Source organism: Solenopsis invicta, chromosome 12 (assembly GCF_016802725.1).
Source record: "Solenopsis invicta isolate M01_SB chromosome 12, UNIL_Sinv_3.0, whole genome shotgun sequence".
Classification (NCBI taxonomy): domain Eukaryota; kingdom Metazoa; phylum Arthropoda; class Insecta; order Hymenoptera; family Formicidae; genus Solenopsis; species Solenopsis invicta.
This window is the reverse complement of record NC_052675.1, coordinates 13355513-13383466: the sequence shown is the minus strand read 5'-3', so window position 1 is coordinate 13383466 and position 27954 is coordinate 13355513. Positions and strand designations below refer to the sequence as shown.

Here is a 27954-nt window from a genome sequence, read left to right as displayed (position 1 = left end):
CAAGCGCAGCTCTTAAGTTGAATAAAAAAAAGTAATATTACAGAATTAAATTGACAATCGACTTAATATTACTGATGCTAATTAGCATGTCTAATTGTAAGATCCCTGAACGAATATTCCCCTTACTTCGACAAAGAGTGAAACTTTTTTGATTCAACTTAAGAGCTGTGTTTGAAACCGAAAATAAAGGCACGCGGTTCAAAGGAATTAGAGATTGTATGTGAAATCATACAAGAAACATTATTTCAGCATCGAGATTTTGCTATGATCGTATACTGGCCATTCTTGATTTGTATTGAGCCGTTAAATTATAAATAAAATTGGCTGGGTCGTCTGACACGAGTAAGTCCGTGAACGTTATCCCGTGGTTACCTGTTTATTGATGACGATCCACCGTAAACATCGTCGCCGTGACAGATCGCGGAGGCTTTCGCCGACAGTCCATTGACTCGCACATCCTGGGAGCTCAGGAAGGGCTTAACCGGCAGGGCATATATCGGGTCGTTGTAAACATTTCCCTCGGGATTAGCGTCGGCCATCGCGCTCGTCGTCGTCGTCGGCAGATTGCCGCTACTCCTGGTGTGTTGAAGCCGCGTGTAAACTGGCTGCGAGTACGTCCTCGAGTGATGATGAATCCGACGTGGATGAATCCGACGTGTCACCGCCGGTCCTATCGATCGACTACCGCTTTGAATATCCAACTGCGATTGAAAATGCGTTCTGTAGGTAACATCTCGATATTGTTGCTGTTGTTGTTGTTGCTGCTGCTGTTGCTGCGAGTCACACAAGCTCGTCAGATTGGGATGCGATTGGGAATTGCGTGATTGTGCTCTGAAATGCGCTCCTTTCACATACTGATGATTGTAATGATGATTACGATAATTTTGCTGACTCTTTGGCGGCTGCTGTACACAATCCTGCTGTTGATGAAGCGAGCGAAATTGATTGGTTGAACGTTGAACGTGATCGTGTTGTTGCTGCCGTTGCTGGATAGCTAATTGATTCGACAAATGTTGCCCGACACGAGCCTGATGTTGAAAATATAGCGGTTCACAGCGACCGTTCACAACTGGAACGCAGTCCTGCTGCTGTCGTTGCGGATGATGATGATAATCATAGATTTTCTGTTGGTTCAATTGGTTAACCATGTTCCGTGTTCCAGAGCACAAAGCGTTCAGCTGGGCTGCTCGTTTCCGCGCGGTGTATTGCGGCGATCGCACAACTTCTCGATACATATCCATCACTATGTGCGTGAAAGCCCTTGCTTGTAGACGCCTCCGACAATATTCCGATATTACCTGCAAAGCGAGAACATGATACCGTCGAGTCATACATTAATGGTGCCTTTTATTGATATTTGATATTTGATAGGCAGGAAAGGATTCGCGATAGAAGTGAAAACTGCGCGAATTGTAGTCCTGTACAAGATTAACGTTGTACAATGTAACATTTTTTAATTAGAGAATTCATGAAAAATGTAGATTGTAAGATTTGTAATACAATTTCTTTTATGTCAAAATAATTTGAACGACAATTAGCGTTAGTCTGTGGGTACGGTCTAGTTGATGTTACTTTGAAGCATCCTTTGAAGCATCCTTTGATTGTTCAATTTGCAAAATTCTTTGTTCTGATTGGTTAATTAAATGCTTCGAAGCATTTGTAGCGTTTAATTGACCGCAGCTTGTGTCGCGCGCGCGTAAAGGTAGAATTACTTGACCACTAGCGTGGTATATTTATATATATATCAGATAAATATTCATGCAAATCTGAAAGTTCGTAGTAATCATCTCAAACATAATATGATCGCAGAGATGCGTTTATCGTGCTACCTAGCGCCCCGATTATCTAGTTTCGAAACTTTCGCATCGCGCAGTAGACGAACTATTAGCTTAAGAGGACAATAGTTGTTGTCGGAATTCTATAGATCCTACTAAGCTAAGATCCTCGGGGGAGAAGTGCCAGCATCTATTAACGCGTCATTGTGTTCCCTGTGACGTTGAATCCGAAACTTTACAAACAAAGATTTTAAGAAGAGATTGTAAAAAATATTTTCGTAAAGATCTCATAATGAAATAATTATTGAAAATGTTAAATATTTGTTTGTGCGATTAATTAGAACGTCGCTTTTTTTGATTTATTTATTGTGATACTGGCTTTCAGCTTTATTGCTTGCAATCAATTGGGACAGTTCTAATTAGCTTTAATTGAGTGATATATGCGTTAGCTTTTTGTTACCCAATAATTTTTTCTGGGAAATTTTAATAGATTAGTAAAAAATATTTCTATGCATTGCTTAATATATTGAGAAAAAAAGGTGTTTGTAATATAATTAAAAGTTAAAATAATATTAAATAATAAATCGTTAAAAATTTTTGGTTATATTATAAAAATGATATTTGAACAAGTGAATTAATCAGTCAGGAAATTTAATGCGGAAATATTCTGAAGCTAAGCTGAAGCTAATAAATAGGACCGGGGTGGCCAACGCGTTCAGCTACGATATAAATTTCTCGATGCGCGAAAGCAATGGACAAGACCTGAGGTTGATATGCTGTTTTATTATACCGGGACATTAAGAAATAAACGATGTGCGGGAAGAGTAATAGACGTGTATTATTCTTAACAAATAACGGCAAATGGTGCTCCGTTGGCAATCAGTTCGTGCCACGATCGGCATCCACCGGCTACGAAGTCAGTGAGGCACTCATCTTAACCCCGGCGTGTGTTCGGCTACAGGCTTGCTTTATCCGCGCGGATAGATACGGCCAGGCAAAGTAGGTACTCGAGCGGATAATTTATTGGCCGCCGAGGATTCCTCGTAGAAACTGCGGTTCCGCATTACGCCGCATGCCGTGTGCCCTCGTCCTTCCGCCTCCCCGCCGGCCGATTTCATCAATTTCGGGGGTTATCGGGGTTGCAGCTGCAAAATTATCGCGGCCCGAGATGGACGACTTATTACGGCCATCGCCTCATTCTTCGCGCGCGATAACGGCCGCCGCGTTTTTCAAGTTGTCGGCCGTTAATCATCGAGCTTGGCGAAATTATCGTAGATATATGTGAGCCACCACCCTCGCATGCAATTTCGCATCCGGGATCGCTAGTCGTCATGCCGTTCGATGCGCGCTAAACCCTTGGAAGATCCACAAAATTGTACAACGCAAATCGGTTTACGAATTTATTTCTAATGTCGTGTTTGCTTAATAACGTGCCCGGAAAAAAGAAAGTAATCTTTTGAGAACGAGATTTGGCTCGTGTAAATTTCTCGGCAGGCTTTATCATGCCTGTAATGGGCTTCGTTTTAATCTCCGCTTTAAATCTTGTAGTCGTTATGGAGAAAGATACTGTATGTTTAATTAATTTCTATAATTTTTATTATACAAGTTTTATTTTGATGTTTAAAAATTATAAAAAAGAAAACAATAATTTTGCACTGTTTTTTAAATATTGAAATTGACATATGTGTATTTTTTTGTAGATTAAAGGAATATTAAATTTTAGTAAACATTAAAGGTGTAATATCTATGATGCATGTCTTATCAATATTGTTTAATAAGTTTCGAAACTAAACACTTACATTTTGGGCAAAACCTTTTTATTTTTCAGTATGTCTCTTTTCAGTTCGATATACTCGATCTCTTTTCTAGTCTTTCCATTTTTGTCAATAAAATAGATTTGATCAATTTGTAAAATATTTGACAATTTTTGATTGTTTCTTTCTCTCAAATGTGTAGTATGTACCTAGTGGATCAATATTTTGTTTTACTTATTATTATTTTTATAAATTGGTTAAGATTTACAGTGTTAAAGTTTAAACAATTTTATACACAATATATATAAAGCAATGTATATAAACGTTTTACAAGATTAAGAAAATTTTGAAAATTATTTACTTTACATATACCCGAACAATAAATTTTTCATAGCAGTATAGTTTTCTTTATTATTAAAATTTATTGTAGATTATAAAGTACTTTTAGTAGTCAAACTGCCAACAATATATTTTTAACAATACTTAAGTGAAATTAGGACCGACAAAGATGTCACATATAAAGATGAGAATGTCTATGTTGTAGCGATCTATGTTAATAATAATTTTAATTTTTTCAGCTTATGCAAACTGCGCGGCGCAATTTGTCGAACTTGAAACATAGTCATTGTATAATACTGGAATACATAACATGAAGGAAATTGTGTATTGACGAGCAATTTAATATCTTTTAATAGTATCCTGGTTGAAGTTTACTTTTTCGCAATAAATTCTTTACAGTTATTTCGGACAAACTGGAGAAGCATCTTGTAGATGCTTCTTAGTATCAATACTATTTGCTCATCAATTTAATTTGTGATATTACGTACTTCGATTTCAGACAATGACTGTGTTTCGAGTTCGACGAATATGCGGCGCGTATTTTGCATAGGCTGAAGATTGTAAAAATTATTATTTGGCACTAACACTAAAACACAACCAAGTATTCTTCTCCGATTTTAGTGAGCTCTGGATATTTTATTTATATTAAAATATAGACGAAAATAAGAAATACGTATATTTTAAATAAGTGTTAAGTCGTACGTTGAGTGGTGAAATATTTCTTACAAAAAAAAATTGGTTTTTTTTAAGCAAATTTCTTTCAAATCGTCGAAATTGTTAGAGATAGAAAAAATGTTTCAAAATTGAAAGGTTTCAAGAGTACTCAGTAACAAAAAAGTTTTTTTCAATTTTTTTAAATTAAAGAAATTTTTTAGTATTATTTAAAAAGTAAAATATTTTTTTTATTACTCTTATAAAGTACTATTAAAATGATTCAACTTTGATTCAGAATATTTTTTTATCTTTTATATAATAGTTTCGATGATATTCGCTTCGAAAGAAAAAATCGATTATTTTCAAAGCAGTTTCTCATTTCTTTAACGTACGATTTAATACTTATAAAAAATGTCTATTATTTCTATTTAATTTTAACATATTCGAAGCTCATTAAAATCGGAAGGAGTTGGTTATTTTTCTTGTAAGATCTGCTACGGACTAATCTAGGCCTTTTCACTTTTATGTCGTACATTTTTATTTTTACAAATATTTAACAGATAGTTTCACAGGATAAGATGGTCAAGGGGGGGGGACACCACCTTTTCCTACTATTATTCATTCAAAGTGTTAAATCTGAGCGCATATTCCAAATTTTCTAAATGTTTCGTCTGATTCGTGAAATTGTCAAAGTAATATTACAATATTTACTCGCATGAAAGTTCTTTTATTTACAAATTGAAAATGAGAAATTTCCTTTCTTTCTCTTTTATTTTAATTTTCTTCTAAGGAAGAGAAGTTGATTCTCTCTTTTATCTCAAGTTTATACGTGTATCAAGGCTAAGATTGAAAATTTTCGAAAGTGTTGCGTCGCGCTCCGTGTAGAAATAATGCGACGTGTTGCATTCTCATGATGCTACAACGTGCAACCTATATCACGCTATCTGTTCGCCCTAATATTTACACGTGGAAGAAATTTGCATCACACGTATTTTACGTCTGTTTGCTGTCTGATCAAAATAATTTAATCATGCGCGGGGACGTCGCGCGAGTCCAACGTCCACGATTAAATTTCATCTTGCCATTTGCATCTGTATAATATCGTCGAAAATCCGATGAACAGCTAGAAATCACTTGCGCCCATTAACTCCTGTTGTTAAATCCCGGCGTGAATAACGAAATCAAAAATTCTCGCGTCGACATTCGCATCTGGAAAATACTCTTTTAATTCTAACATGTGAGTAGGAGAAACGGGAGTTTCAATTAATATTAATCTTATTTCGTTCGTTACACGGGTATGAACTATGCTAATCAGCAGAAAATAATTTGATGCGATACATGTATAATAATTGTGTACATTAACATTTTGTATACTCAATTAATGCACTTAAATTATAATAAATACACAGAACAACACGCGTTTCAAATACCATTGGGTCTAAGTTAATAAAGTAGAGAGAGAGAGAGAGATTACCTTTTTGGAATGTCATGCGTGAAGCGTGTAATTCTATATTAAATGTTATACTTTTTGCAACAATGTAAAGTATTTTCCAATACATATATTATTTTTATTATCTTTTTTTTACGTGGCATTCTTCGAACACGTTATACCACAATTCATCGAGCTATTATATGCGGTTGGCGGTTGTCGGCGCGCATATTTGTTCAATTGATTTTCAGTTCATGTTAAGACTTTTATACATACATGTATATATATATATATTATATACATGATGTTTCATGTTCTTTCGCTGAGACAAATTCTTTAGCGAATTAGAGATTTCTTCTTCCTTGAAAGAAAGAGAACGGAAGGCAATTTCATTAGACGCAATTTACACAACTTCTTAATCGAGGACATTAAATATCTTGATAAAGGAGACTTAAATTAATATTTCATTAAAACAAAGTTTCAAATAGTATTAAACTTACGACAGTTACAACTGGGCTACTATTATAAATCGGGTTCACGTTTATTATTTATTTTAATGTTATCTCGATACACGTAACTTAGCTACGAATGTTCTGTTTGCTTGATTAACAGTTAATTAAATGTCACAATATAGAGCATTCGATCAGATACTAAATATTGCGTTTCTGACTCGCTCATTCTTCGAGTTTTATTCTTCGAGGTACGTTTATTCGCCGTTGCGACACGACATATCACGTCGCTATTCCTTGTCACGCAAATCATCGCCGCCTGTTTGCATCCCGAGTGTCATCTCGGGACGTACAAATGCTGCACGCGCAGCGTGCTCGCTCTGTCCGTGATAGGTGATTCAATTAAAGCAAGCTCTCATGCAAGCCAACGACGAACACCCAAGGGCCGCACGGTGTCGTATGACTATGATTAAGTCTATGTGGTCTATCGATTAATCCCATCTGAACATTACCGAAGTTAGACGTAAACCGTGCACAATTAAAATTCTCTTTTCAGCGAAATTATCGTGAAGAGGGAATTCGTAGCGTTGATTATTCAATACAACGATTATTCGTGTATGGTTTATGCATGATAAATCTATTATTATTGCATAAAATGTTAATTATCAATATGTTAATTATTCAAATTCGCCGATTCTCTAATTAAATGAAGTTTTACATGAAATAATTTACTGAAGAAACAGTGTAAAGTAAGGACGCAGTTGCGTGATATTATCGTCTGCTGTTTAATGAAAATTACGTGAAAAATACTACTCAACACACTTTTGGCATTTTTAATAATGATAACATATGTTGTACGCGATCTGCTGTTTGCTTTCTGAAATCCATAATTTAGATAATTATTATATACAACGAAAATCATGAATAAAATGCATAACCATAATGTTCTGCATAAAGTACTAGTGGCTCTCGCGGTTATGATCTACAGCATGACACAGATGCATGTCTATGGAGATACATAGGCTCTAAGCATAGAGATGCACACGTTTGCACATAGACACATGTTTGCTGTGACGTCTAGTCGCAGTTACTAAAGATCGAGTTACTCTGTCACGTTGCGTTACGAAATTTCATCGTCACGGTAGTGTCGCGCGTTATTAGTGACAAATTGCTTTATTATTCTCACCATAGAGACGACCTGGCCTTTCTTGGCGCACGCTACGCATTCCTCGTGTGTTTGTACCCAATTCCAGTCCGACGCAGCTGCTCGCGAACGGATACGTTCGCAACGTTGAATAACTCATCATTCACAATCGTGAAGTGGAAATTAATTTTGTGCTGCTGCATTTGGGATTAGATATTGTTAATCCGCGGATTGTTAAGATGCAAGTCGTGGTACACGTTGAATAATGTATCTATCCATGATCCGTGATCATAGTTGCATATGATCACGTAGTGACGACTTTTAAAGTAGAGGAGAAAGGGGTAATATGGTACCCATTTTGATTTTATTAAATAATTTTGTTAATAATTAATATTGTATATTGAAATTTGAACGATTGTATTCGTCAAAGTGTCGTTTAATAGATTCTGGACTCAAAGTAATAAAATATTTATTATTTAAGACGTAATTTATAAAAATGTGCTGTATAATTGGTGGAAGAGACAGAGTGATGGTAATATGGCTACTCCAAAATAAATTAAATAAATTGGTTTAGTTTAAAAAACATAGTATTTTGTTACAAAATTGTATGTTTTTAATTTTTCATTGTTTGGAATTTTCCTGCGTTCAGAAATTAGAAATATTATTAGAGATATTATTTTATTTTTGTTCAACATTAAACAAGGATAAAATGATATGTTTTTTAATATTTCTAAAACTCAGTTCTCTAGAGTGACAATCGATTTATCGTAGAAATATTTTGATATAAAATTTCCCTTGAAAAACCGTATTAATAAAATCTCATGTTATTGTTTAAATCCCCAAAAGTAAAAAATGAAAAAGAAATTAAAAAATGATGTATGATATGTCGGTAATTAAAAAATATTTTATTTCTAAAATTAAGTTAAGTTTTCTCGTATTTATTCTTGTACTTTCAATAAATAAAACGGTTACCAATTTTATAAAATTAATTCGAAAAAAATTTGAGTTGGTAATATCAATAATTACGTCATTTTTTTAGATGACTTACTTTCTATCTTTTTCTAGTGATTAAAAAATTAGAAAAAAACTGAAAGGTAAATTAAAATTAAAATCGCATTTAAAGTTAAGTTACTTTGATGTAGACGGGCTTAAGACATTTAATTTAATACAATGACATAAAATCTTATATTTATTTACTTGAAGTGTGCTATTATGTTATTTTTGAAGTACATTTTTTGTTGCTAGTAGCGTATAAAAAATTTTTGTTTATTGCGATATAAAATATATTTCTAAAAATGTAGCACGAAATTTATATGAAAACAAATCTCAAAATATAATACAAATAAATAAAATAGAATACAACCAAAAAATATTAAAATATACGTTATTGTAACATCGTTCGCATCGCTTTAATGATAAACGCTATGTTTATCTGACTGCAGAGATGTCGAACAGCCACTAGCAAAATGATGAAACTCGAGAATCGACAACTGTTTTGCGAAAGACATGTGTGGAAAATGACGCGTTGGTAGAGCGCGCAGAGTGATATATCGAACACTGAAGAGTCACTCTAAGCGATACTCGTTGATTTATTTTGAACTGTCGATAGTGCGCACATATAACAAACTTCAGAATTTCAAGCTGCCTGATTATACTACGTGGCGAAATCGGTAAACTCGGTCTTGTATTAACAGATTGTACAATGCTTTGTACAATGCTCGCTAGTTACATGTACAACTTATGTACGCGTGAGTGTTCGTGCTGAGGATGAATAAATTTCCGGCAGTCTTTTAAACAGTTTCGGGCGAAATGCTTTAAATATATTTGTATATAAATATTGCATTGCGCAATCTTGAGAAAATTGATGAAAATTGATAGAAACGTAACAGGGGATAAGAGATTTTCAGGATGGAAATCTGGATGGAAGAATTTCATTAAAACTTAAGAACTTACGTCGAGTAAATTCATCAAGGAGGCACGTCTGCGAGGATCAGGCTCTGTCATGGCGGCCAACACTGATTGCAAAGCGGAAGAAGGCGAAACGGAAACGGTTCCCGTTAATGCCGTCACACTGGGAGTCGTGTCCAATAATGCCCTGCCTAAAGAGTACATCCACATCTGGAATCAAAATTATATTAATGCTGTTAATACTATATTAAGCACATTAAATATTAATTATGATTAATAGAGATATGTTAAAAGTTGATTAAAAAAGTTAATAATATTATGTAATAATTCTTTCATTGAGATATAATGTACTCAGGCTTTTTGTTATGCAGGAATGAGGCATCTAAAATAAAACGCCTGAATATGTCGAAAACTGAACCTAGTAGGCAAATATGTTTTAAGCAAAAGTTAGATGATTTAAGTGGAGATAAATAATTCTAAAATATTAATTAAAAAAAAAATGAATTTTTTTGTGGTTGTATAAAGGTTATGGCTATTTTGTTAAGTAAAATTATGTTTTTTCTTAAATAATATAATTTCTTTAATTATTCTGCATATAAACTAACAAGGAGATGTAAAAAAATCAATATATATTATGACAAAACATGCACGCGCTAAAAAGCTTTTAATGTTACATAATTTTGTACAAATTACACATTTAATATTATACTATTAACCCCTCAATACACATAGTAAAATATGCGATTTTCGCGATGACAGCCACTCTGGAAGTTAGCGCAGCGGGAGAACCAATCGGCCTCGCAGAAAAGCAACAATAATAACTTCGATATATTTGATATACTTATTCTTTATATGCTTTTTTTTTTAAAAAAAAGGAAAAGGATGTTTGTTTTTAAAAAGGATTTTAATCATCTATTTGAATTTAAATAAATAATTATTATATAAAAGGACTTTAAAAAATTATATTTTAGTAATATATATATTAAAAGTATGAATAAAATTCAACGAACTACATAATTATACTTTAAAATATTTATTGCTTTGATCGCTGCTATAATTTTTTTTATACTTGTATGTTACAGATTTACAGGATCTGAGAGGAGGAGGAGGCCTGGGAGAGGCATCGGGCCCCAGCGGAGCAACCTTGGGGTAAATATAACTCTTATTTATACCAATTTAATAATCTTTTTCTCTTTTATCTTATCTTATTGCAATAAATTGACAAAATTGTTTCTTTATCTTGATTTTTTAAGTTGAATAAAAATATACATTTGAGGAAATTAAAAATTTATTTGATTTCAAGAAATGACGTGATCAATTTTTCTTAAAGTAAAATGTTATTTGTTCAAATTATTCGTTTAATTTAAACAACTAATTGTTTAATTCAAAGAATGTACTGATAAAAATGTAAAAAATAATTTAGTTCTAGTTTTAAAAATATATTTCTTTTATTTAAAAAAATTTGCGTTGCATAACCAAACTGTTTCTTTAATTCTAATAAAAGAAACAATTAAAAAATTTCTTTGATTCAAAAAAAATTTTCTCTAACCACATAGCAGTGCACGAATTTCTTTGAGTTAAAAAAAATATTTTTTTGACTCAAAGAAACCTTTCTCTGGATGTATAAAAATTAACTGTTGAAATATTGATTATTTTGAGCCCAGTTTTAATTTTTAAATTTTATGTTTGTGTGTTGCAGTAATCACCGTAGCTTCGTGGCTGATTAACTCCGCTCGTTGCGCATCGGATCGGTGAGTCAGAAATCAATTTTCAATTACATTTTAGTGTTTTGTAAATGTTTTGCATGAGATCAAAGAAAAATTACACTATTAATACCTCAATACACATACGCGTACACATAGTCAGAATACGCGATTTCCGCGATGATAGTCGCTCACGAAATTAGCGCAGCGAGAGAACCAATCGGCATCGCGAAAAAATGATAACAATAACTTCGAAAAATCAAGTATCGATGCAGTGCACTTTTTCAGAAATTTTGACATAAAATGTAAACTTTTCATAAAATAAAGAGAAGGAGGTATTTGACTACAATGGACATTACGGCTACCCTTCTTCATTATTATGTGACAAATATTGTAACAGTTGCTTGTAGAATTATTCATTTACTAACCCGCCGTTTTTTTAATGGCACTAATATGTCAATATATAATAGCTAACAATTGCAATAAGGCATTTTTATTTTTTAGTATTTCGAAACTTTTTCAAAGTACATTTTAGCATTGAATTACACATACTTCCTCATTGTTTTTAAACTTGAGCGTATTATCACACGGATGTATGATGTACACTTGAGTATTTTTTGTTATTTAACTTTTTATTTGGCTGTACACATTTCGAGATATGCATTAAATAATAACATGGTATTTTGTTAAAATGGCTTTTCAAGCAAAATTTTTACGTCAAAATATTTTTTTAATACGTCGATTTCCACTCTAGAGAGTTGCGTTCAAAAACATTAGAGACATCAATTTATCTTTGTTGTTTAATGTATGTTAAACAAGGATAAAATAATTTCTAGTGATATTACTAATGTTTTTGAACACAGGAAAATTCTAAATAATGGAAAATTAAAAATACATAATTTTGTAACAAACCGTGTGTCTTTTAACTTTTTTTTTAAATTTATTTTTAAACTAGTTATATTATCACCTAACCACTTTTTTTCTTCTACCAATTATGCAGTGCTTCACATTTTTATAAATTATGTCCTAAGTAAAGTGATTACCAATAACTTTTCATTGATATTTAGGTTGACATAATTACTGATGTATCAGTACCGTGTATGTCACTGGGTAATCCAGTGATTATTGATTTAGATTTAGAGAGTAAAGTACGACTTAAAAAAATCAATAATTTCGGAGCTATTTTATATTTTATGTCAAAATATGCCCGAATAAAGTATAAAATATCTCATATATCCATGAAAAATTGAATTTTTTAAAAAATTGGTTTTACCATTACTTATCCTCCTTTGAGGCGTACTACTTTTGTCTAAAATATTTTTATCCTTATCGTGTTTAGTTTTTTATACCTATGTTCCAGTTTTGCTAGGTGTTAATCTGTATAGGCTATTTGCAATTTCTCTTTTAACAACAAGTTGAGCAACTTAAAACATTATACTTATATAAGAGATTTATAACGTTAAATAATTACAAATATCAATTTCTACTGAATTTACAGTAAATTTTAAAATGCATTTTCTTCAAAATGTACTCTACAAATGTATTCTGAAGGTTTAGATCATTGAATTTATAAATAAAATGATTTTGAAATAGGGAGAAATATTATTATTTCTGTTAAGTTCGCAATGAATTTTTAATGATCCTTCTTAACGTTATTCAGAGTGTTGTCTATAACGTCAGAATCATGAATAAAATAATGATACTAGATCTTGTGGAGAAGAGGTACAGCAGTCTCAGGAACAACTCTTGTATCAAATAAACCGTGCATGTCGGAGAATGCATCAATTTCGAAAGCCGAGTCTACTTCCACCTGAAGCGGATGTAATCGAGTGTTTCTTATTTTCGTGGGAGAACCATACACACATAAGCTTCTAAACGTGTCTAGAAGGATTATATAGATTCGAGGAAGTATTAGTTATCGACAGTTTTTATTTGTTGAAAAAACAATGCTGCCCGATACTTTCATCGATAGTACTCGAAAATATCGACTATGTAAACATCCTTTCGATACTTGAAAAAATAAGCATCTTTGTTATTTGATACTTCCATTTGGATGCTTGAAAAGAGCGAACAGTGTTAGTATAAATAATTTCTTATCACGTGACATTTAGTTTTAATTACTTTCGCCGATGCATTTTGTTTCATCTAGTGGCTTACGGGTTATTTGTCAATATTTATAATTACACGTCGAGAAAGCTTATGAATGCTTTTGTTGCATTGACTTCGTGGCTTTCTCATTTATTTATGCAGATAGGAAGCAACGATGTTACACATGCAGTTATAGCACCTGCGCTACTCTCATCTTGTCACAGAGATCATTCTAACAACTCGCTTGTGCCCTGTGTCACGCGATGAAAAATGCAAGAGCGACAACCGCCGGAAAGGCGAGTGCTTTTTCGCGCTGGCTTTATGTCGCCCGGGTAATCGTCGTTGTGTACCGTGGTGCCGCAGCCACTACCGGTGGGAATTTCGTGTTCTCCGGAAAAGTGGAGTCGTGATGTGAATATCAAGATGCACAAGATTCTGTTGGAGTGATGGATTTGGTACATTTTATATCGAAAGCATGTATAAATTGACCGGAAAATATTTTTAGAGGTTAATTCTTCGACAAATTTTCATAGAAACATTTTTTTGAGACATTCCGTGCACGCTACAGTTTTCGTAAAATATAAAAAAAAAAAAATAAATTGTAAAAGTATGTGTATGCAATTCTGTGTAATGAGATTGTATGATAAATATCTTTCAAAAATGAGAATGGAGCAATCAGAAGTTTTCATAAAGCAATCATATATGAATTGTAGATGGGTTAGAGATATATTATACTTTACACACATATTAAGTAACATACCACGCTATACCCTTTTTAAACTACATACAATTCCTATAGGACAGCCAAATTGTAAATACAATTATTTTCAGACATAATTTATTTGCTTCAAATCTACTTAATTATAAAATGTTAAATGTGTTGTGTAGAGAGTCTCAGCTTTGTTAACTTCTTTTTTATGTAATTGAGACGTGTCAATCTAAAACGCTGTAAATTAAAATTGTCAAAAATTTTGTTTATTTTATTTTGTTAATTTTGTTTATAAAAAAATCTATAGTTTACGATATTAGAACTTATTTGAGAGGTTACCTAATATTAAAGGTTGCTTTTTATTTTTTCCCTCAAATATCAGCAATGATTATAAAGATCATTCCATATTATTAAAAAAAAAATTTTTATTTTTTAAAAAATTGAAGAATGTAAACGAAATTTTTCTGCAATTTATTAGTACATACATGTCTGTAAAACATTTCATTTTGCAAATTTGCCCCGTAATTAGGACTTAATTGGAATTGTTACTTTACAGCTTGTAAAAAAATCATATTTTTTTTCTGACTGCAATGTTGAGCAATTATTTAATTGCTTCTCATAGTCACAGAAGTTTTTCCTTTTATTGCTTTCATATTCAAGAAACAGTACTAAATTATTAACAAAGAAATAATTATTTTTAACTTGGAGACATAATAAAAGTTTATATTTTTTGCTGCGTGCGGCAAAATTTCTCATTTTCTTCCTTCTTTCACATTCTGTTTTATTACAAATTTATTTTTCGATTTGTAGTAATAGGAGTATCGTTAATGGAGATGCATCAGTACTTTATTTGATTGGAACTGAATATTACATCTTGATGTTGGTTTATGTGGCAGTTATAGACAGAGAGAAAACAGATTGAAATATTAGATGCTAACGAGTTTTATTGAAAGAACTACATTTTGTATTTAATCGATATCGTGCTTTTCAGATAATTAATATTGGCCCGTATCGTAATTTTTGTGTTGAAAAAAAAATGTTTTTCGTTCAAATTTATAATATTTCCTTACTTCTACTTTTCGTATTCTCCAATTTCAGAATATAAAACGTGAGAGTTAACGATTTCTTTTCTTCAGTATCGAATTGCTCATCTTTAACTTTAGTTTTATACTTTACAACTTTTATCAATAAACCGTATTATCAATAAGTCATATATCAATAAATCATATTATTTCTTTTTAAACATCAATAAACGCACATCGATGTCTTCATAAAGCGGAAGTTTTTCAACAGGTTTTTCGCAACGGATGTTTTTAACTATAAAAATATATTTTTCATCTTTTGTTTTTTTTTCCCATCACGCGGTTTTATTTACTTCTGCCGTGTAACCCCATATAAACGTTGGAAGTTTTATTTACATTAGCGAATTCGATTGCATTGCACTAGTGCGCACTAATGGTGCACATTAAAACCGTCGTATGCTAATCTAACTTGAGTGCAAAAGAAATTACATATTATTTATCTTTACGTTGATTGTGTTGGCTTTGATGTGCACCAGTGCGCACTAGCGCGTGGCAATCGAATTCGCTATTGTGCTATTTCAAAAGTTACGCATTTTTCGCGCAAGCGTTACGTACGAATTTATCTTTGCGTGTTTAACGAGCGATATAACAGGGTAAGCATCAAAATTGCGCTCTCTCTGCGAGGGCTTGTTTCTTCGTTAGAGGCGTGGGGGAGGGGGGTGGATGAGATAAAAAGAGGCTTCGGTATTGGTGATATAAAAGAGCGATACGCCAAAGCTTATTTATCGCGCTCGTCATTTGTTCTCTCTTTAATCTGCAGGAGATAAATACCGGGGTTGAAACAACGGGGTTTCGTCCGGCTGTCAACGAGAAGAACGGATGGCGCTAAAGGGGAGCGAAAGGGATCGCGAGCGGGCGAAAGGGATGGTGGTGGTAGAGAGCGAGCGCGAGAAAATCCCGACGCGGACGTGCCGGAAAAAATGCGAGAGAGGTCATAGAAAACGACGCTAGGATTTTGCTAAAGGCACGCAAAAACTACTTCGGCCTCTATCGCATCCTCTCTTCGTTCTTCGAACGATCGGTCTCGCGCGGAGTCGGCGGCGGCGGCTCCGTTTAAAAATTCACCCCGTCGCTGAAACGCGGAAGTCGAGCAAATAAAAAGTCGTCGAGCTGTCAAAGGACGGCCATGGCGGCTTAATCCTCTTCGCGCTGAAAGGATTTTAATAGGATGCGTTAATAATTCTCGCGCACGATGCTCTTTTAATTATAACTATCGGCCTTTCTCCCTTTCGTAAATACCGCTATCATTTATGCACGCGTACGAGTGTAAATGAACGATTGGAGAAATGGAGACGTCGCAGACGAACGTGTTTCGCCACGCCGTTTCCTGGTCCTCATATCTATTTCACGACACGCAATTATTCGACCGTGCTTCGGATGTTTACCTTTGTCAATATGATATCGCATTATGTGATTGAACATTCGAAAGCTCGCTCAAACATTTCGTAAATCCTGATAATAATACGCGTCGTAGATAGATCACACAATCGGAAGAAGAGAGAATTCGTTAAAAAGAGCAAAAGAAATTCTTGAGATACATTGTACAGAGAGGTAGGGGGAAAACATAATCAAAGTTAATATTGCAGTGTATCGAATTGATACTTAACATTAAAATAAATTAAAATTTACACATAGCAAAAAGAGCGATAATAATAATAGAGTCTAGATGACTGTTACTAAGTTTTGATGAAATAATTTTAATTAAATGTTCGGTTAATATTTAGTAATGTTTGATAACCGTTTAGTAGCCGATTGATTACTATTATTATGTTTGATGACTTTTAATATAATTACTAAATATTTGGTTATATTAATCAAACATTTAATTTAAATTATTTCTCTGAAGCTTGATTATAATGACCAAACTCTTTTTTCGTTGCATGTAAATAAAATACATATAAATTGGGTAAAATATAAATTATATTATTGTATAAATACCAATAAAAATTTAAAACAAACGTCATTAATAATAAAATTATAAATTTTATGTAAATTGTGCATAATGTAAATCATATTATAAATACCAATAAAAATTTAAAATAAATATTAATAAACAATTAACAATAAAATTAAAAATGTATTACATATTGCCTGATCGCAAAAAGGCGCAGATAAAATATGAAAAATCTATTAGAGAAGATTTTAAAGGAGGTACTAAATTGAAAAAAATATGTTGGATTTTAGGGGTATTTTTAATTTTTAGTATTCTGAAGGCTTAAAATTACAAATATCTCTGAAATCTGACTTGATTTTGTTTCCTATACAATACTTTAGTATCTTTTCTAATAAGGTTCTCAAATTTTATCTGCAACTTTTTGTGATCAGGCAATGATACTTTGCAATGTTAATTTTAGTGTTAATAATATATACATTTAATAAATTTGTTTATTGCTATTTATAATATAATTTATATTTTACATAATTTACACGTACATTTTATTTTTAAATGTGAGTTAGTAATGCATTACAATATTAATTCGCGTTTTCTTGTTTTTTTTCCTCTGTTCGCTGTTTAAAATTTCAGCATACTGCAATAATTTACGTAATTGCGTTACGTAACAAAGAAAAAAGTGTGCAATAAACATCCCGGAACGCCCACTAAAATATCTCAAGTGATAAACGTCGGTCAAAATGTAATTCGTTATTGAATTAACGGTGCATCATTACTAGTACTGTGCTGAATGTGACGTACTTTTTCCGAATCCGTGTCCGAATATACGCGGCCGGGTCGATACTCCGGCGGCAGGTACGTCCGAGCAGTTTCCGGTGGTGCGAGCTGCAGCAAAACCCTACCACGTGGTGTCAGTTCCAGCGTATACGGAGTCACCACTGGTCCTGCTCTCGAACCACCCACCACGCCTCCATCTGGAACAAATATTAATGGTAAATGTAAGGTTGTTGCCAGAACCACAAATTTATTTCTACTTCGTATAACGCGGTAAAAGTTGGCAAAAATCTTTCTAAAGGCCCGCTAAATGTATTTTGTTAAAATTATCGTAATTCATCATCATTTCTGCTTTGGCACGTGTCATTGAAATTAATAATGTAATTTTATTCAATGGATTCTTTGAAAAAAGCATGAATCATGTTTAAATATAACATTTTACGTTATATTTAACGTATATCCGTTTTCATTCAAAAACTCCTTTCAAAAATATAAAAACTTAATGCCGTTTAGAAAAAAATCTTTATATGGTACGGCATAAAAAGAACAAAATCTCTGTGGAATGATAGCTTTGGATGCGAAAAATTCTCTTGATTTATTTTAATTATTTAAAATATTTATATAATTACAGAAACATTCTTTTTTTCATCATCAGCAACGCCAGTAGGTATGCTTTGATGCTCACCGGCTTTAATGCGTTATATAATTGCGATTTGTTGCTGGAAGCTGCAATCGGTCATACACGCGTTAAACTTATGGGGTGGGATTAGGGTTATAATTAATTCTTCGACTAGTTCTGGCGTGAGCGCGGTTGACAGGCTTAAAGGCAGGCGGAAGTTGGTCGCAGGTGCGCGCGTGAGGACCCTCCCACTAGACAAAGGGATTTTCTGGAAATTGCCCGGTTTATTTATCGTGATTGCGCGCCCTCGCCATTTCGGATCATTTATTATCGTTTTCAATGCGTCCAGCGTTTCTTTCCAACATTCGCTGTCCCGAGTTGGTTTTTTGAAATCCTATTCTAGGTAATTACTAGGTAATTGTGTCAAGCGCTTGAAACATAATTGAAGGGAAATCACGTCGAGGTCGGCGGGAAAGATTGAGGAAACCGCGAATGAAGTCGACCTCTTCTCCTGCAAATCGCATCTTCTGCAAACTTGTAATCACATTTTCATCGATCGTGTTGATCTGCCGCCTCACTGATTGCTTCACTATCGGTGTAGATCGTTTGTCGATTTCTCTACTAATATTTGTGCGAGATGACGTAGAGATCGAGTTTCGTCGCAATTTCTGCGTCAAATGAATGTATTAGTCACGAAAACCTCAGTGGCATTGTTCTACAACCATTTCGTAAGATCGTCAGTATCATTTCATTCTGATGTTTTAATACGACCACATTTTCTATGAGAATATCACTTTTGTTTAATGGCAAACAGCCTGGTATGAAACGTTGGACCATCCATTATACCGCTCCCGTATTATAAATCCCGTATAATTCGCCATTGGGGTGCTAATTCTGCGCGTGTCACGGACATTAACAGCCTAATGGTGGGCTAAAGCGCCTTGACACGGAGAATATTCTCCCGCGAGTACTCCCTGGTAATTTACGTAAGCGCTCCCACCGACAAATTCTTCCCCCACCGCCGGGTTGTCCCCGTAAGGGCTGCGCGGAAATTAGCGAAGACTGCCAGAATCGACACGCTAAACGTTTAATACTGAGCACGCTCGATTAACTGGAATTATTGCAAGCGCACAAACTCTTGAATTATCGTCGCGTTCCATTTTAGATGTAGAAACAAGGATCTGCGTATCCGTGTAAAATGTTTCGAGCTGACGCAGGTGACTGCTCGACGCGACGCGACGCGATGCTACGCGCGATGTTTTCGCATCGCCGTCCGTTTTCACAAAATTTTGTTCAGCAATACGTGAGAGGCGCGATTTCCAATTCTGCCAGTAGTCAATCTCCACGAACGATCGGACAGGTTCCCCTGTAAATTAGAAAGCAGAGACGCGTCCGTCCGTCGGACGGGACGCGCTCCCAGCGATAAACTATTTCCGTTCTCTCCGAAGATTTAAGCTCTAAGGAAATTAGGTGGATCTGAACGGATCGACGTGTTCCCTGATAAATCTCGACTAATCCCCCGATGGAGAGAGAGAGAGAGACGGCTCTCGCGCAATCACATCGGCTGATCATTAGCGGAAACATGTCACTTCGATCCGCGCACACCTAGGGATGCGTTTAAAATTGAATTACGTGAAAATAAAAAAAGAAGAAAACATTACACACACGCTCTTTTTTCCGGTATTATAAAATCGGACGGAAATCTGATGGGTGCCAGTTCAGTTTGGTTGTTTTTGAAAATATCAATTTGCATTATGAACACGTTAATTATCGGTGTCATTTGCATTTTGTCGACGAGAAGAAATGCACTAGATAAACTGTACAGCAGCGTTATCGGGCGTTTGCGTCATCTATCACTGTCCCTGTTTTTGTTACCGTCAATGTTATTTCTATGTCGCAGTAGTCAATCTCTGTAAATGATCGTACACGCTCGGGCGGTGCAATTCGACGAGAAGGCGCGATTTCCCGCTCGATGGGACGTACATACGCAAGAGTCCCCGAAACTAATGTCACGGCAATCTATTTGTTGTAGGTATGCGGCATGTGCGACAAAACACAAATTCGCAATTTGCAGAATGTTCTATTTGGCGGGAGTCGACGGACGAAGCTCTCTCTTGACGCAAAAACCGTTTATCGCGCGTTCGCAAGATTTAACATAAAATTGTACAAGAACGAAAGGGGGAAAAGACAAATGCGGAATAAATATATACCAATCTATTTTTAAGAGAATTTTAGTCTTTAACCATTTTTATTCTTACGCTATTTTATCTTAAAATAATACTGTTTTACATAACAAGTTGCTAGACATATTTTGACAAACTAAAAATCAAGCTTCGCTGAATTAATTTAGCAAACGCCATTAGAATAGATTAGCAAACTGTGGCAGTGATACTGACGTGCGCATCAGAGTTTCACGTTTTTCCTCGTTTATTGAAGTATGCCGAAGACGCAAGTGAGTTCTTTCCGGTGCAATTAACGCATAACATTAATTACTGTCGGCAAATTATTGTAACTGCCTTACTAATATGAGATGAACTTTCGTTAGTGCATACAACTGTAAACGTGTTCACGAGGCATTCATGCATGATTGATGATCCGTATACTTCAAACATTAGGTCTCTCTTTCTACGTCCCATCATATCTCTCGCGTTTCCTCCACGCAGCGAAAGGTCAAAGCAGATCCCGCGTTAGCAGATCGCATTGTGTCTGTCTTCCATCGATCTTCGTTTAGGCATAATGTACTATGGATAATGGCCCAGGCTCTTTTGAGAAATGAAAATATCTGTAGACACGTGTGGTACTTTCGCCTTTAAGGGTTTACGGTAATCGACTTAATTATGTGAGTAAATTTAGCGTTTGTAAATATATATTAAATAAAAAGAAAAGAAATATATACAATAAATTGTTAATGTATTTAATTTTGATTAGAATCCAATTTTATTCCAAAGTCCACTATACGATTTATTTTTTCTATCAAAAACCTAATAAATTTTAAAAACATAATTAATGAAATTAAATTTCACAATATAATATGAATAATTTATTTTATCTAATTTATTCTATCTAATTTATTTATTTTTATTTATTATATATGTAAAATGTTATATTTATTCTCCCTTTAGATAGATTTAGATTCCTTTATATTTGAAATAAATCTCCTCGGTCTCGCGGGGATTACAATGAGATGTCTGGAGGAAGATAGAGACACATTCGTATTGTCGAATTAGACAGATACTTGATTGTGATCCCGGAAAGTAGGTTTCCCAAGAACTGATGACATTCATTACATCGGGCTTCCGCCGACACTCTGCATCGGTAGCACCCGAAGATTGTTTTAGAGATTCATGAAGCACCGCAATGTTCACCTATTTCCCAACCGCGTTGGCGGATTCCAGGACGGTGTCCGTTCGCGTGGGCGTAACGTAGGCGTGCGTACGTGTGTGGGCAGTGCGGGGAAGGAGGATGAGGATGTATCCTTGCCTATACAGATATATATAGATATACGTATACATATACGTGCGTGTTTCGACGTTGATGGATAATCTCCTGGAGCTTTCCGTTTCTGTCTGTCCTATAAACACTCTGACCGTTCGAAATCTACCCTCTACAACCCTTCTGTGTCCGCCGCCATCCCGCTCTATTTAGTGCCTCCTATGTCTGTTGAGTAATTCGGTGGGTGACCCTTCTGGCGGGAAAAAATGTGTTGCAAAATGGGGAAATGCGCCGTGCTCGGGCGAAGGAAGATTTTTCAGGGGTTGCGAAAATCAACAGCCGTCGAAAATAACCCGAGTAAAATATTGTCAGCGAACAATTAAATTTTACGGAATAGTCTGTAAAATAATATTACGCGTGTTGCGTCCTAAAAAGATCATTATATTTCTAATTTTTTTATGATAGTACATAGAGTGAAGTTTTTATTAGTACAGTTTATTTTCCTGAAATATAGTAAATAATACTTGATAAATTAGCTGTAGATAGGTGTAGCATATACAATAGTGTTACTCTAATGGTAGTTTGAAACTACATATTTAATTTTGGTAGCGTCAACTGTTACAGTGAAACGTCTCGCCGAGTAAAGAAAGCTTAGATAGAAATAAAGAAAAAAAAAAAAAGTAGAAGCCGCGGAAAATGTCGACCAATTCGCCTTTGCGGTTCACGATTTACGGTACGAGCTCCTCCGGATCAGGGCTGGCGTTATTGGCGCGAGCATTTTAAAAAGGAGGGCTGATACTGACGCGTCTTTCCACTTGAGAGTGCGGAAGAGAAATATGTTCCACCTGGCTCTTACTTGCAGTGTGGCTTGTCGCGAAAGCTAGATATTAGCATAATCTGTTATTAGCATAATCAAACATTTGTACGCTTTAAAGTTGAAATTTGTAGCCTTAACGTTGCATTTTTTATTTTAGCATTAAACTCTGATAAATCACTCGAGATGCTTTGTTTTTTGAAATGAAGCATTAAAATACTGAATGCATTTTAAAATAGCAAAGTAGATGTGATATTGTTTTTTGTATAGAATATTTATGATAGGTGTAATTTTATTATGTCTTTTCATAATATAAAAATAATTATACCCTTTTTCGTACGAAATTATAATATTGCTTTCGAAGTAAAAGCTGAAGTGGACCCTTATAATCAGCATATTTTTATGACCGCTACTAGAGCTCTAGCGTTATTAAAATTTAGGTCGACCGCGGGATATCGAAAAATCACCGTGCAAAACGTATGTGTCACGCGCGCGACTCAACATGCAAGGCTAACGCGCGACGATAATACTAAAGCGTCGGTTTTCATGCGCCTGGAATTTCATTTTATAAGAGAGAACGTGGAAATGACTGAAATTCCACGACTTCACGCTACTCGCATAATTTTTCGCTACAATAGGCGCGAACGATTTACACAAAGATGCACATCCCATCTCATTGTAACAAACGCATTGATCGCGATCTACATTCGCATCGAGTGGTGAGGTAGATAAGTGACGCTATTTATCGCAAAAAAATTAGTGCTTTTCGATGCTCGATTGTTAACCCAGAAGAGTGCAAAACCGTTACGTTCTATTTTCGCGCTTTGTTACGGATTTGAGAGCTTTGTTACGGATGTTTTTCACTTGCAACTGCTGGTTACATCGGTTAGCCAAACAAAGTTTTGTAGGACTTAACTCTGGTTGCATTAGCTATGCTACTAGCCATACACAGAAACAAATGAACACATCGATTTGCCAGTGTCTGTGCCTTTAATTGCAATTCTCTGTTTCACGGGTGAAGTAGGCAGAGTGTCTTGAATCGAGAAAAAAAACAATAGGAGGCACAGTAGCATAACATGGTGTGCACCGATTCTTGGAAGGTGCGACGCACTTTTTGACAATGAAAAATTTGCATTGATTGATTGCAACGTTTGTACTACATAAAGTCGCTAATAAATGCTACTAACAAAATTAATATAATTTTACAAAAAGTATTTACTCAATAAAGTTTATGTAGATATATAAATAAAAAAATATATATTTCTTTTTTTTTAGATTGAATTTTATGTTTAGAATTTTACGATTTTACGAAGTTTTTACTATGAAATTTCTTAAGATGATATTGAGATAAGAATCGATAAATAAATAAAAGTGTTTAAAGTTCGTCTTTACTTCGATTATGACTCATCGCAATCGTTAATACCGAGATTAGAAGCTCTTGCTTTTTCTAGAAGACGAACAAGATGAAATGTTGTTTACGCAAGAATACTCGGAAAAGTAAGGAGCTTTCAACGCACGGAAAATAACCTCGGAAAAGCAGAAGGCAAATGCCCAGAAGGCGATTTAGTATGTTGGCAGTTACTGAATTATATTAGTTAGTTGGCGTCCAAGTCGACTGTTACCGCAAATCGATTCGGCCGCCAACGGTAATTTGGCAAATGTAATTATCGTCTGGATGCGAAGCGCCGGGGAAAAAGGAGTGAAACGGGGTTGAAGCACGGGGCCTAAAAACATCTCCTAATTGATGGTGCCGGAAGGTGTGACGTAGAAAATCGGGGGGTAAATATTTAGCTTCGAGACCCTCGAGTCTGCCAAGCGGCGGCAAATGACGCTACAAAGATGGTGGATCATTAGACGTTACATCTCGCTTTAAGAGCGTACCAGGGTTGCTCATTCCCGTAACCCCTCAAAGAGTCGATTTCTTTGAGAGAAGCTGGAAACCAACCCGGAGGACGTACCACGGTAAAATATGCCGCGTACATTTACATTATACATCTCCCATTTTTCTCGACACTACCAGTTTCCTTCCCGTTTCCATCTGCCGAATTGAGCGTATGCAGTATCTTATGAATGAATTGAAAACAAATGATTGCAAGCCCGTCGATGGAATTCTTTAAACGCTACAGGTCTCTTTAGTCAAAGAGTTTTTAATCAAACGAAATTATAAGACTTTTTACTTGCAACGTTTCTTTTTTTTTTATTTACTAGTTGAATTTTAATTTCAATTACAGCGAACTTAAAAACGTAATAGAAACTTGGATTACGTTATTGTGTAATAATCACAGCAACTTTTTCTATTCTTGTGACTTGATAAATTATGACAATTTGAGAACACGGCACGTGCAGTTTACAAGGATGTAAAGGAGAAGAAGAAGAATATGGCTAGCCCAAAAATAAATTTTAAAAATTAATTTAAAAAACACATCCTATTTTGCTACAAAACTAAATATTTTTAATTTTCTATCTATTTTAAATTGTAATTTTCTATTTATTCTGTTCAGAATTTTCCTGCGTTCAGAAATATTAAATATCATTAGAGATATCATTTTAGCTTTAACTTTAAACAACAGGGATAAAATAATATCTCTAATGTTTCTGAACGCAGGCCTCTAGAGTGACAATCAATTTATCGAAATATTTCGATATGAAAATTTTGCTTAAAAAGCCATATTAACAAATTATCCATGTTATTGTTTAACTTTGCGAAACTCGAAATGTATACAGCCAAATAAAAAGTTAAGTAACAAAAGAAAACACAAGAGTGTACGAACATTCATTTGTGCGATAATATGCTCAAGTTTAAAAACGATGAGCAAGTATGTGTAATTAAGTGCTATAATATACCTTGAAAAAGTCTTGAAATGTTTAAAAAAAAGTAAAAATGCCCTATAATAATTGTCAGTTATTGTGTGTACAATATTATCGCCATTAAAAAACGGCGAATTACTAAACAAATAATTCCATAAATAAATATTAGAATTACCTAATAATGAATATAATAGGGTGCAGCCGTTCACATTAGCCATAATACCTCTTTCTCCTCTAATGTTTGTATTAGTATCGAAAACTGTAGGTTTTTTTGGTATCGAAAATTAATTCCGGTCGATTTGCTTGAACATCCTGAGTATAAGAAAAGAAATTGTGTTACATTCCAATGTGTAACTGGGAGCTATTTTGAATGGTTCATCAAAATGTGGAATGTTATCCGACAGCATGAATATGCACTGGCAAACTGTGAAAGAGGAGTTAGAAAGGTCGTTAACGCGAAAGAGGTTCGAAGTGTACCGCCGCACCGCGGCTTCGAATGCAGCGGCGGCGAGATGTAATTAATGATCGCGATGGAAGTCGCTAACCATCGAAGGGCGTCGGAGAGAACGTGGAAGACGAGCAGGCATTTCCCACGCACGCGAGATGAGTTTGGAGAAGGGAATCACGGAATCTCGCGCTCGCGCGGATGATCGAGTTATGAACGTAGCGAACCGATGATGCTATTATCGTGATATACTGTACCATCTCTCCTCATAAAGTTGTTATCCTAAATTGTACGCTGCAATGGTGAAGAATATGCTAATGGCGTTGTTAAGAGAGTTCCGCCGACGTGTAATACGAACTGATTACAAGCAAACAGACACAGTGGGAAAATAATGAAAGCAGTAATAATATAAGACGGTCTTTTATCTGTGCGAGTCTTGTTTATTCGTAGCAGGAGAAATCACGATTTTCCTTGCTATCTTGTGACAGAAGACATTTTATGTCACGGTAATAATACGGTAAAATTATTTTCTAAGAATTCTATAAAAAAATAATCAGCCTGTTCATTATAATTATAGAAGTTTCTTAAACATTTTTGCAAGAAGTCAACGCTTTGTTAAATTGCATATTGTCAAAATTAATTTCAGTCGATTCGTTCGAACAAACAGAAATAAAAATTTCTATGTGTGAATAGCTGGCTGGAAATGATCGCCTAACAATGAGTCATAATAGCTACGCGCGTGCCACTCGAACATAGTTTCACTTTCGTTTAATCTTCAGCTCACGTACTTCACACTTCTCATTGGCATATTATATAGTCATCATTGATTCGACTACGATGCATAGATCTTAATTTCCATCATTGTTTCAATTGAAAAATTCCAGAATGATGTAGATTGAGAAGAGGATAAAGAAAAAATTAAGAAAAATTTGATAAAAAATAAAATAAAATTATAATAAACACGTGATAAATCTTACAAAGCTACTAAAAAGAAACGTTTTATTTTATTTTATTAGAATTTGATTGAATATAGAGTTAAATATTTGTTTCATTTATCTGCAGTGTTTCGAATATTTCTACTTATTTATAATTTATTAGTATTTTTAAATATTTATTATATTTAATTAAACAATTGCATTTTTGTCGTGCTAATCCTTAAATTAATAAATAAGCAGACATTGCCGTGCTTCGTTTAATTACAAAATAGATCTCGACTACCTTGAGTATTAGAGCCTGACTAAGTGGTTTCTGAAACACGAAGACAAAGGTACCAAGGGACCATAAAGAGAATGAATATACCGGGATTGGTAATTTGATACATTCCATTTAACAAGTAGAATATATAATATAATTTACAATTGTTGTAAAGGGTTGGTGATAAATAAAGGAAAAGATTTTTTGTTCACGATGCGAAATAAGAAATCTTTTATTGAATTTTGAGTGGGCTTCGATTCAATAGACCGATCATTTCAATAGAGAGACCGAGCATATCTATATAAAGATGTTTGAAGTTATAAATGGTCTTGTTTTTTTTTTTTCGGTTAAAATAGGGGAATCGATTTACAATTCATCATAGAATACATTATTAAAATTAAACGCGATGGTCATCTATAATTGCTTAATTAGTAAGTGTAGAACATTGTTTTACCTACGTATTATTTCTCAAAACAGTCATAATATTTCTCTTAGAATTACTCTGTCTGCTTTTAATTTGCAAAAGACCGTTTAAGAGGTTCTACAGGCGGGCGTAAGAGTCGAGAGTTAGAGGAGTCGTCTCTTTGTGGATAGATAATGAGAGACAAAGATAAATGAGATGGAACCGAGGGAACTTCATACGTCGGGATAACCGTGATCCTCGCCCTTCATCTCTCATTAAGTTATACTTGATGATTTCAATACCGCTTAATATCGTCATTTTTAATGACTATTTAACTTGTAATGATTCACATTTGTTGATTTTTTTTCGTTCGATTAGTCTCTTTTCGGATAAAGATTGGAGATCAATATTCCAACTCTTTTCAGATCGACTGCATTTTTTCCATTTTCAATTTAATAGTAGATACAGGTATAGATTAACGAATCTGTAGATATATAGCTTCTACAAACATCCGTAGATCAATAGAATCGAGAACCGAGC

The 27954-nt window shown here is 34.4% G+C and overlaps 1 protein-coding gene across 3 annotated transcripts in view; it reads right to left on the bottom strand.

Moving 5' to 3' along the window:
- Positions 1-27954, bottom strand: part of LOC105198204 — a 105895-nt gene that overhangs the window by 15714 nt on the left and 62227 nt on the right. For all 3 annotated transcript variants that reach the window (XM_039456227.1, XM_026137350.2, XM_039456226.1), the window contains 3 exons: positions 17727-17899; positions 9498-9662; positions 373-1298 (listed from right to left, as the gene is read on the bottom strand). In XM_039456227.1, coding sequence (XP_039312161.1) covers positions 373-1298; positions 9498-9662; positions 17727-17899 — 1264 coding nt within the window. The remainder of the gene's footprint in view (positions 1-372; positions 1299-9497; positions 9663-17726; positions 17900-27954) is intronic.